The sequence below is a fragment of the Haplochromis burtoni genome, unplaced genomic scaffold, assembly GCF_018398535.1.
Source record: "Haplochromis burtoni strain Fernald_Lab_line unplaced genomic scaffold, NCSU_Asbu1 Contig_6, whole genome shotgun sequence".
NCBI lineage: Eukaryota > Metazoa > Chordata > Actinopteri > Cichliformes > Cichlidae > Haplochromis > Haplochromis burtoni.
The window spans coordinates 3,877,837-3,889,843 of NW_024582367.1; the positions used below are offsets into that span (position 1 = coordinate 3,877,837).

The window sequence follows — 12,007 nt, forward strand, 5'->3', positions numbered from 1 at the left end:
GAAAACAAAAAAAGTTAGAGAAAGAAATCTTTCTTCTTGCGATCCCCCAAATCGGAAGTTTATGAGTCGGACCATTTGGGAGGTTGGACGCGTTTCCGGGAGCTGTCAGCTGTGAGCACCCAACATATCCACTGCAATGAGTTTTGAGTGGCCGTGGCAGTACAATTTTCCACCGTTTTTCACGTGAGTCAGATGTTTCTCAGTATTTTTCAGAGCAGAGCTTGTGAACACGAAACTCAGTTTTCAGTATTTATTCATTTATGAGTCGGTGAGCGCTTATTTTCGTGCTAGCATCATGTTAGCACGCCAGCTAGCCAAACGAAACAGATTGCTAGGGAAGTGATTTTGCACTCACTGGCTTTCTGAAGTTTATTTAAAGTCTTTCTCGGTTTGTCTCAGTGGCTCGTTAAGGCTAGACTTCAGGGGGCTATATTAAAACATTAACAGGCAAACAGTTCATCGTCGTGTGTTTGAATTTTGGGATTTCCACTGTTATCTCGAGTGAGCTTATTTAATGGGATGAGCTGCGAGATAGCGAGAATTTCACCTAGTTATCGCCTAAAGACTTGCACGTTTTGGTGTAATAAAAGTCAGGAAGACCTCAGTGCTGAAATCCCTGTAAAACACTGCTGTCCCGATAAATCACCGGGAGAGCAACTTCCCGAAAGGGACATTTAAAGGGGCTGCTATTGTCTAGGCGGTCGAATATGATAGGGTAGGCTTGCAATAAAAGACTGGTTTTATACATGATATGTAAAAATGACTTTTAACCCGTTACAATATGACAGATATTAGGAAAGCAGCACATATGTATATACTTAAAAATGGAACACTTTGCTCTTATCTTAATCCCAGGTCAGTGTTAACATATCTGCCTATGGGTGCAGTTTGTCTTTTGTATTAAGTTTGTATTATGTTGCCAAACATTGCTCCTGCCTGCAAGAACACAAAATCAGGCAAAACGTTGGATTCTCATTTGAATCACTGTCCTTGCAATAAAAAGTCTTTAAGTAAAATCTGGCCATCTACTGTCTTCTGCTTATTCTATATTACTGGCTTTTACTGGCTCAAAATAGGCTGGCAATTGAGTTTTTTCAGGTACATTGATCTAGCACCAATTTCAAACAACCATCACCTCAAGGCACTATTATAAGGTAATGATGGTGTAATTTTGGAGAGAACATCCCAGTGACCCATTCCTTCCCTATCCCTTCTGAACCCAAGCTAGGAGCTGTTTGCACAGGAGACGATACTGATAATTGAAGGCTCTGTCTTCTATTATACTTTTACAAACTCTAGGAACTGCAAGTAACCCTATAGTCTCAGAGCAAGGTGCTCTGTTGGCAGGATATGATGCAATGATGCCTGTAACAGATGATCAGAGTTGTAACCAATGGACAGGTGGCTAAGGGCGGGCACAAAGACTGTGAATCAAACTGGCTGAAGTGGGCCCAAACTGATGAGTAGTTTTCCTTATAGCCAGTGTTTTCGCTCTAAAATATCAATAAATCATGAAACCACCTGTTTGCATAGTTTAAATGTGAAGAAGACTTTTGTTTTTAGAATGTCTCATATACCCCCTGTTTGTTTTGCACATCAATAGCACAGCTAAATTAAGAAGAAACTAAAATAAAAGCTGTCTCTGTGGGTAAACTGACAGATCTTTAAATATGGCAGATTTCTTGTAGACTTTGCTGTACCTGGAAAGCAGCCACCTCTCTTTTTAGCAGCAATACCTAGAACATGCAGGGGGGGAATCTAAAGAGGGGCATTGCATTTACTTAACTACACTTATTTTAAAGCTTAAATATATATATATTTTTTCTGATGTTGATTTATTATCTAAATCTACTAAGAAATTATGGCACGTTCTTATAGATTAAGTCAGCTGTATATAAATTGAATTGAATTGAATGAATGCTTTATTGGCCATATGCAGGTTGCCCCGCAGAGGAATAGGACCCCCCCGACTTACACACACAACAAAGACATCACATGGGAATACAGTCGGAGATCGGCAGCGTTGCAGAGAAAACACTGAAAAATTACACAACAGTGGGAAAAGTACAAGAGGAAAAATAAAGAGACCTCTTCTCACGCTGGGCACCTATGGGAGGACAGCATGAGAACAGGAAACAAAAAAAACTCCTCTGCACAGAGAGCACATTAATGTCCACATCACAACATTAGAGCACGTGACTAGCCACAGGGGTGGATAGGGGGGTGGGGGGTAATCCGAAGGAACACAGCAGTCGTCCTAAAGTAATTAAAATGGCTTTTTTGGAGATCAGTAAAACTATACAAGGGGTCAGTATGTTGGACACTGATGTTGGGGCCTGATGAGTCAAGACTTCAGGAGAAAGATTTTAAATAAACATCTTTTATTCTGGAACCAATGAAGAAAAGTAAAGAATTATTCATTATAAAACATTAAATGCTTACTAGATGAAGGCTTTTCGAGCAAACTGACTTTAATTAGAAATGCAGCATTCATAAAAAAGCTTGATTATGTGATTAACGCTGTTTATGGTTAAGGAAAAATGTGTTTGTGTCTTTAACGTGCATTAAGTTTATTTTGCCCAAGCATTTGCGGTAATCTTTGCAGTAATCTCTTTGTGTTCTTTTCTGACAGACTACAGCCCAATGTTGACACGAGACAGAAGCAGCTGGCGGCATGGTGCTCACTGGCTCTGTCCTACTGCCGGCATCACAAGCTCTACACGCTGGATGTCATGGAGGCTCAGGAAAGCCCCATGTTCAACAACAAGAAGATAGAACGTATCCTGAAAGTCAACCTGTGGTTCCTTTTTAAGGGAGTGTTCAATTATTTTAACGGGGTTTTTTTGGAAAAATATTTGTTTGTTTTTAGTTTAAATCCTTTATTTTTTATATATTACAATTGCTAAATCTCTTGTGAAGAATTTATAGTTCAGAGATATTAATGTTGACACACATTGCAGTCACTGTAGTTTTTAGGACAGAGCCACCTCCCCCTTTCTCTCTCTGCTTGACTGATTTATTTTGAGGTTTCCCTCTTGATTCGGGCCTGATACAAAGCTGTCTTCAGAGACTGAGGTCATAACATGATCACTGAATTTTATTTCCCAGCTAATCTGTGCCGAGGGCAAGATGAAGCATTTTAAACACAACTGGCATGAAGATGCTTATTGTGCCATTGCACATTAGCCTTAACTGAATCCCAGGAAAACTGTCAATGGAAGCAATTCAAGTTGTTTTTGAGGAACTGAGGAAAAAAGGTGAATTTTATTCACTTTACCTGCCAGCATAGTGTCAAAAATATCTTATTGTGTAACGTTGATAAGTGAAAAGCATTCTTGTTGTCTTCAGGCAACCTCGAGTGGTTGGATAAAAACAAGTCTCGGTGTTTAGTCATGTGGAGACGACCAGAGGAATGGGGCAAGTTAATATATCAGTGGGTGAGTCATCAAATTACAACACATACTGCCACAAACTGTTTTTTTTTTTGTTTTTTTTGCACATTTATGCAGCTGATAACAGAATGAGGTTTATTTCAACCTCACGATATTGTTCATTATTGCAATGTTGTGATAATCACAGTGTAAAACCATTAATATCTACACTATAATAAAAACTAAAAAGGGGAAAGACAAGCTCATGTATCTTATCGATGCTCATGTAACCAGCACACAGACATAAGACAGAATCACTAGCATTAAAGAACAGTAGCATTAAAGGACAGATGATAAGAAACAACGTGTTATGTACTTAAAATCTCGTGAAAAAAAGCAAGAAATCGGTGCATGTTCTTTATCTGTCACCTCAACTCTTTATTTAGTCCCTGTTGAACTCAGCAAGTGTCTTGCTAGGGACCTGAGTAAGTGCACTTCTGGCTTTCATGCTGTTTTGATGAGCAGTTCTTATGTTTTGGCTGAAAGTTGTTGTTTTTACCAGTGTTTTCCCTGCAGTGACTGCAGTCTGATTGCATAGATGATATAAAAGTTGGATGTATTCACCATTATGTCATCCATTGGTTTATTAAGGTTTTGTGCTTTTTTTCCCCTGATGTTTTAAAACTAGATATGATGAATGAGCAGTGATGGGTAAGATGTTAGTAAATGGGGATAACCTGGGTACTCCTCCTTTCCAACTCTAAGAACATCTGTAATTTACAAAATAAGCTTGAGGTTTTTATTAAGATGGTCTGAAAGGAGTGACTAAGCCCAAAATCTGATTAGGAAAGTGTTTACTGAGTCACAGAGCAGAAACAACCAACACTTGTTCTCCCATAGACTTTTATACAACTTGAACTCCTTTTACTGCCCTCTGTTGATCATTAGCAAAAATGCATGTTTAAGGCCACACTGGCTTCACTGTTTATCCCTGCTTCACTCTGTTTAGAGTGACTGGCACACATGGATATAGAAACATGTATCTTCAGCTGTTTTACAAGGTCATTCGTTGATATTACCGCATCCCCAACCAACAAAATCCATAAACCTTTTTCTTTAACTCCAAAACTATGACTGTATGATTGTTGGGGTTTTCCCTCGAGTATTTGTAAAATAAAACACCTTAAAAAGATTCTTCTTGTGAGTTGATGCTATATAATTAAACTTTAAACTGAAAAATGAAGATCTGAAGACTTTTCTGAACTTTATTTTTAGAATATCAACTCTCATTCTCGCAATATCATACAATTGATTGTCCCAAAAATCAGAATAGAATTAGGAAAAAAGGCTTTTAAATACGCTGCCCCTGTTTCCTGGAATAATCAGCAGAAGGAACTGAAATTATTAGAACTGGTTACCATGTGGGAGTTTAATTCCATCTTAAAGGAACGAAAGAATTACTTTTTTTACTCGGTGTGATTGTTTTTAATTTCGCTCTTAATTGATCTGTTATTGTATATTTTTCATGTTTGTGTGGGATATTGTATTTGTTTTAAATGTTATGTACTGATGTGGTAATTTTGTTGCCATGATGCCAGGTCTCTCTTCGCAATGATAATTTTAATCTCAATGAGAGTTTTACCTGTATAAATAAAGGACTAATAAAAACATCAAACTGAATTAAAACCAAGCCTTAACCAAACAAGTCTTCAAACTAAGGGTCCAGAAAGTTTTAACTTCTCATCCTTCAGGTAGTCTATAACTCTCATAAATATAGCTGATCGGGTACACTATATTTTCGTTTATAAATTTATATCATTTTACCTATTTATTGCCTTTAGCCTCACAAATTACTTAAATCATTTTGTTTGGTTGCAGTTCTTGTAAAAACTGGACCCCACACTGCCTGTTCTGAACCCACATTTTGAACAACGATTATTCCTTTCTGTCTGTTCTCTCTTCAAAACAGAAACTTAATGATTAACTGCATGCGATGCATTTAGAAGAAATGGCAGCTTTAAAAAACATCTGTTTCACTTTCTCCAACTTTCAGTTAGTTTAATTCAGTTTCTGCTTCTTCTTTTTTTTTTGTACGTTCAGGTTATAAGACTGTTTACCACTTCATGTGTCAAATTAAGAAATTATATTAAAATAGAATAAGACTTGTGGTCAAGGTTCCAAATTAGTACCTACAAAGATCCAAATGGGTATAGTTTGGGGGTTTTTTTCCCCCCATTTTTCCAGTAAGTCTGGGAAGCCTATCAGCTACATGTCTGTAGGGGGGGGGGGGAATTATCATGTAATAAAAAGGATCTAGTGCATTTTGATGCCATTTACAGATGTGCCGTATTCTTTCTTGTGCTGTTCATGATAGAGATTGGCACACAGATGGTGTTGGTGAAGGTTAATGGAGCACATCTTCAGGGCTGTGGGTGTACGTCACAACCGCTGTGGTTGTGTAAACAATTTAAACACGACTGCTGTGCTGTTTTGTACACCTTGTACTTCTACACATATATTGTAGGTGTTACCTGCGACATAACGAGAAGGCCAGTGTTGTGTTCATCGACCACTTGGGCTCTCTTTGCTCCTTGTGCTTAAAAAAAAAAAAAAAAAGCAGCCTGCGCTGGCACGAGTGCAGAGCCACTGCTGACTTCTTGAGAAGCAGCACACTTTTAGACAGGTTAGAACTGATCATTAGCAACAGATGTTGGGATAATTTCTGTAGGGACAAAACCATGGTGGACAGAATCTGTGTCCTGCATCTGCTAGTCGTTTGTGAATTTCTTGCTTTAGCTCCTGCATTAGTAACCTAAGCAAGTGGTTTCAACCTTTGGACCAGAAAGTTTGTGGTGCTGGGTGGGTTTATGGCACTTGCATCTGTCTGATTTTGTGTAAAAATGTGTGAAAATTGTTCCAGATTGTATACTGGGGTTATGGTAATTGAAAAGGAGTGAAACTGGTTTGAACATGTTTATATTTTCAGTGTCAAAAGCATATGTCTGTAAATATTCTATATTTTGCCAACAAATCCAATGGAAACAATCAGTGATTTCTTTTATTAACAAGTATTGTTTGCACATTCATTCTTTACTGCTGGGTCATGAGGGGAGGGTCAAAATTATAGCCTTCAGCGATATTAAATAGGATTGAAGCTACAGACAAGCTAGAAACTTCTGAAAATACAGTTGGGTTCATAAATAATCCACCACAGTGGATTTTAAGTGAAACAACAGAAATACAGACCAGTAATTCAAAGGTTTTAACAGAATTTTGACACTAAGTGTTTGGTTATTAAAGCCGTTTTTATGCACAGTCCCTCATTTTCACAGGCTTAAAAGTAACTGGACAATTGAGTGGGATGGGGGGAAAATCAATACAGCATAGTATCGCAATATTTTGCATGGTAATATTGTATCAATACAGGGACACCAAACATCAATATTTTATTAAATAAATAAAAATACTTTGGGAATAGTTTATTTTTATCCACAATTTCATCATCTAGAATAAAATGGGTTTTTTTTTCTTTAAAAAGCTGCTTTTTTTTTTTATTTATTTTTTTCTTAATAAAGAAAAGTATTCTCTGTCACCTTAACGCATCTGTAAATGTAACCATTATATCTTTTTCCAACATTTTAGGTTTCCAAAAACGGTATGGTCAACTCTGTGTTTACACTTTATGAGCTGTCCAATGGTGATGACACAGAAGGTGAAGGTATGGCACCGTTTTAAAGTTTTCCACATGGAGAAAGCACCCATAAAACCCAGCTCGCGTTAAAGTAAACATAACATAGCACAGTGGCGAGAAAGGCTTTTATTAATGCTGGCTGTACAGTAGGTTTCCAGTCCTAGTTTGTTTTAACTGTTTGATTTGTGTTGTTTACTCTGTTTCCTGTTTCTGCATGATTTCACCTAGCTGTAGTCCCAAATTGCTTCTTTCATCTCTATTTTTGCACGTAAAGCACTGTTTAATGTTAATAAATGCGATGCTAATGAAATGTGCTGCACACATTGACCCAAAACATTATGAAGATATCAGCTTAATATACTGCTTATCCTTTAAGTGCTTAAAAACATCTCTGACCTGCCAAGGCATGGACTTGAAAGAGACCCTGTGGTATCTAAACCTTTTGCCCGTGACTGGGAGCCAAAAGGTCTTGCTGTGTCAGAGATTCCTGTTCCTTAATAATTTGGCTCTTGTCAGAGTGGCTCAGATACCTGCCCATTTCTTACTTGTTTTCTTGCATAGCACACCCTAACCCTACAGGGAACCTATTATACTTACTTCCAGCTACATATGTTTAATCTTGGCCTCCACTAGACCAGATTTGCATGATTCACAGCTTGAAAATAATCCTTATTTACCAAATACCGAACCTTGATGGGGCCTTCAGTTCATGGGCTGACTGAAGTATCAAGTATCATACATAGCCAAGAGGAGTGAAAAATGTGTTTGGTGCAGCCCTGAAGCCTGAGATTTTGATTTATTTGGAACTTTGGCACAAAGATTAACGCTCACAGCAAGCGGTGAATTCTGGATTCGAATTCCACTTTCTGTACAGAGTTTAAATGTTTGCCCTGTGCCTCTGTGGGTTCTTTCCAGGTATTCTGGGCTCTTCCCTTACAGTCCAAAACATGCACATGCACATTAGGTTAATTGTCACTGTGTGTGAGCCTTATTATAAACCGGTGATCCCATCCCTCCCATCTGGCATCACTGCAAAGAGTCAACACTTATCATATAAAACTATGCTGCTGGTCCTCCAAGCAGCATGCTTGAAATTGGCTCTGATCCCCTAAGGCGTGGACTCTGAAGTTGCCCTGTGGTACTCAGTCCTCTGCTGCTAATTGAGAACACCCCATAAGCCCTCCTCGTTCTTAGTGACCTAAATAATTTGGCTTCTTTGAGAGTCACTCAGATATTTAGCCTATGTTTTTCCCAGATCCAACACATTAACCAAGTGTTCCCTTGCTCTCTTAGGCAGATATTTCCAGACTTGAAATGCAGGTTTGTTATGAGATAATAGTTGTTATTCACCTCATATCTGAGTGATCGGTGTTTTGACTCATTGATTAGTTTATTTGATTTTCTTATAGCTTGTAATCCTTTTTCTCCAGAGTTCCACGGTCTGGAGGACTGGATGCTGCTTCGCTCGCTGCAGGCTTTACAGACAGAAGGCAAAGCCGAGCTCTTCACCATGGACGATGGAAAAGGCGTCAAGTTCTTCTAAAACTGTGCTGGAATCACACACCCTCTGTCTGGGAGCCCTCACACTGTACTTTACAGACAAATTTTTATTAAGATTTAGCCATTTAAGGCTACATAAGGTGCACCTCAATACCGAGTCTAGTGGATGCTGGTCCTCTAATTGTTGTTGCCTTTTGATTCAAAGCCTTCTCTTACTGGAAGAGAACCAATATCATTTCTAAGTGTTTGGGGGGGGGGGCATTTTAGATCATGCTACTTGTAAAGTCGTCATAGGTAGCATTTGTTGCCATTTAACCATGCAATGAATATCAGGGCACTAAATACTGTCATGTCTGAGTACTTTAGGGGAACGTCTTTCCCTGCCCGCTTTAACTTTACTCCATCTTTATTATTGTAAATGCATCTACTTTTATTCTCATTTTTCTCTGTTAACAAATTTACTCTGTAAAAATAGCTGTGGATCTTTGCTCGGCTGTTATTCCTCTGTTCCAACCAGACATACCAAGAAATTCCAGAAAGCAACACCAGAGGGACTTTTTATTTTGAGAGTAAATGCTTCCAGAAGAGGAACACAACAGGCGCTTGAGCCAGTCTTGGCTTGACTCAGCTGCGTGTAATAATAGTGGACTTCATGTACAGATTGCTGTATCCTATTATTGTGCAGTAGCTACTGTGATGCTCCTGTTATCTTTATCTCTGTCTATATTCAACTTCTTTTTCATATCCTGTAGGAAATAAATTAGACATTTGTTAAATTTTCTGGCTATTTCCTTTCTTTCACGTGCATCGACGTTTTGTTGTGTGAAAAACACGAGTGAGGACTTCAAAAGCTTTGCAGAGTGCAGACTGAAACTGCAGCAATGATGATGCTTTGATCTCCTTGCTGCAGCTGTATTAAAGTACTGCATACTGACATCATGTGCTGTGTATTCCCGCCTGTGGAGGGATGATACAGCTCCAGAGAATTGTGCGTGTCTTTGTGGATAAAACCTTGTATGTTCTCTTGTGGGGCAGGTGGGGCCCAGTGTGGCCTTGGCTGATAATGGTGTACTGTTTCACGAGCAGCAGCCCCCCCTGTAGGCCAGGCGCGGGTGCGCATCCTCCACCTTTGGGCAGCATATCGCTTTTCACAAATGAGGACAGCCTTGGCCAAGTAATAAAATGACTCATCGTTTTTATCTAATTTCAGAGGAAACTGAGGAGGAGTTCTTTTGATCAGCGGGGGGCCAGTTGAAAGTGTGGACATTCTGTTCGTCAGCAAGCTTAAAGTCAACCAGCTGAAGAACCTGATCGCCAAATTAATACAAAGTGTCATAAAAGGCAGCTTATGGATTGTTTCTCAAAAATTTAGAGTCACTCCCACAGTTGAGTTTTGAAGATATTCTTTTAATCGGATAAAACAAATCAAAACTTAATAACACTTGCGGTTCAAAATGATAAATTACCAAACACTCCTCATCTTATTATAATTACTCCCTCTGGATTGCCCTATTGGCGCGTGAAAGCTGCGAGGGGGCGGAGTTGGAAGCGCGCACTGGGAGCGCACAGGACGAACTGCCCTCCGGAGCTTTGTTGATATTGGCAGTTCAGACCTTTCGCAGTAGGTTATGGCAAAAGCTTTCAGAAAGACAAGAAGAAGAAGACGAGAGGACCACACGAATCACTTGAAAGAAACTATGCATTAATGTGCGTGGAGCGTTCAAGTGACATGTTTTTTACGCAGTGAATGTGCTGAGTAAGTGTATTTTCCTCACTTTTCTGGTTTTTTTACACGCTTTATCTGTCATATACTTCTAAGGCTGGTTACCACTACAGGCACTACAGTAGTTTACACGTTTCCGACTATCGTCTCTAATCTTGTTTTCCTTAGATATGGCTGTTATTCAGTCTCCAGTCTTTTGTTTTAAAGCCACTGACTTAACTGACATCATGGAAAAGTAACCTGAAATATAAAGTAACGGTGCTCTGCTGTCCTACTGTTATTTCCATATTTAGGCTCCAAATCAGGTTGAACCTGCCACAATGTCTCATGCACAAGTAGAGATACCAGGACGCGGGTTCCCGGGGCTCTCCGTGGATATGACCGACGACTGTTTGTCCCGAGTCCCATCCGTGCTGAGGACGCACGGGCTGGGCGCACGGAGGAACTCCTACGGCCTGCAGAAAATTAGTATGGACATTGATTCTCCCCTATACAGCGGTGTACTTTCCAAAGCCTTATCGTGGTCGGCAGAAAATATTCTCTCTCTGCCCGAGTCCAGAGCAGAGGAAGAAAAAACAGACGACACCCCGCCGTCCGCGTCTCCGGTTTCCAGCTCCAGCACGTGCCGCCAGGACCCCGACGCCGGGTCCGTCGGTGGCAACTGGAAACCTGTTGCCAGATCCACTCTTCAAGATCCCAGCTCGGACTCTGAAAACGAACTTCATAATAAACAGCAAAAGATTCTGTCTCGCATCACGTTTGACACTCAGTGGGAGCAGGAAGAAAAGGAGGACGTGGAGACTAAAGCGGTGGCAACATCTCCTGATGGAAGATATCTCAAATTCAACATAGAGATTGGAAGGGGGTCTTTCAAGACGGTCTATAAAGGGCTGGACACAGAGACTACAGTGGAGGTGGCATGGTGTGAGCTACAGGTAGGATGCACACTGGGTCTGTTCACAGCATATTCCCATCTATGTACAACTTCACACAAACGATGCATTGGTTTCCAGGACTTTTAAATCTACCTTTCCTAAAATGAACACTAGGCCAAGTGTGTAAGCTGATGCTTTTCTTGATTTCCTGGCCCACTTGCTGCTCTAATTCCTCCCTCAGGGCATTAGGGTTGATGTCAGGCAGCTAATCTACTGTATATTATTCCCCACTGACCTTGAGTTAGTTGTGTCAGGCACTTGCATGGTAAGGCAGGTCATCCTGTTAGCAGTCAGCTCCAAGCTGAGCTACAGTACTCTGCTTGTCATGAATCCCCTCTAATCTCTGTTTTCATTAACAACCAGTGACACTGGGGCTCTCTGAAGGCCTCACGTGACAGCTAAGAACATCTGAAAGGTAATAGATCAAGTTTTTAGGAACATACCATCAGTGGTTGTGTTAAAAAGTAAATGTGATGTGGGGCTTGTGAGATGAAGTTCTGCTTGGTGGTCTGGCCTTGCAGGGCATAATGCCCACGTGTATCATGTAAACATAAAGTAAGGCAGACGACTGAAGAGGCAGGCTTCAGTAAAACTGTAGAAGTGTCAGTACTTTTTATGCCATAGCATTTGGCGCACAGCCTTGAAACAGCCTGGGCAACAGCTGACACTTCTCTTGCTTACATGGTTTGATAGCACAGTTGTGGACTTAGAGATTAAAACTGTAAGTCCACTCTTAACATTTGCAGTTTTGTGTGTGTGTGTGTGTGTGTGTGTGTGTGTGTGTGTG

General features: G+C 40.1%; 2 protein-coding genes across 4 annotated transcripts in view; both read left to right on the forward strand.

Annotated features, from left to right (window-relative positions):
* The first annotated feature begins 5 nt into the window (after positions 1 to 5).
* Positions 6 to 9,338, forward strand: vps25 (vacuolar protein sorting 25 homolog). The gene is made up of 6 exons (XM_005913592.3): positions 6 to 183; positions 2,633 to 2,778; positions 3,204 to 3,257; positions 3,349 to 3,437; positions 7,014 to 7,089; positions 8,493 to 9,338. The coding sequence occupies exons 1-6, from the start codon at positions 137 to 139 to the stop codon at positions 8,603 to 8,605; spliced, it is 525 nt and encodes a 174-aa protein (XP_005913654.1). The 5' UTR covers positions 6 to 136; the 3' UTR covers positions 8,606 to 9,338.
* Positions 9,339 to 9,440: 102 nt separating this feature from the next.
* wnk4a (WNK lysine deficient protein kinase 4a) overlaps positions 9,441 to 12,007 on the forward strand; it is a 48,798-nt gene continuing 46,231 nt past the window's right edge. For all 3 annotated transcript variants that reach the window (XM_005913586.3, XM_042223977.1, XM_042223981.1), the window contains exons 1-2: positions 9,441 to 10,318; positions 10,579 to 11,220. In XM_005913586.3, coding sequence (XP_005913648.1) covers positions 10,606 to 11,220 — 615 coding nt within the window. In that variant the 5' untranslated portion in view covers positions 9,441 to 10,318; positions 10,579 to 10,605. The remainder of the gene's footprint in view (positions 10,319 to 10,578; positions 11,221 to 12,007) is intronic.

What these genes read in the sequence shown, in the direction of transcription:
- vps25 (XM_005913592.3), top strand. Translation starts at nt 137, where the DNA reads ATGAGTTTTGAGTGGCCGTGGCAGTACAATTTTCCACCGTTTTTCAC. An exon ending in TGAGGAACTGAGGAAAAAAG is followed by an intron (nt 3,258 to 3,348) that starts GTGAATTTTATT and finishes TGTTGTCTTCAG; the next exon opens with GCAACCTCGAGTGGTTGGAT. An exon ending in GCAAGTTAATATATCAGTGG is followed by an intron (nt 3,438 to 7,013) that starts GTGAGTCATCAA and finishes CCAACATTTTAG; the next exon opens with GTTTCCAAAAACGGTATGGT.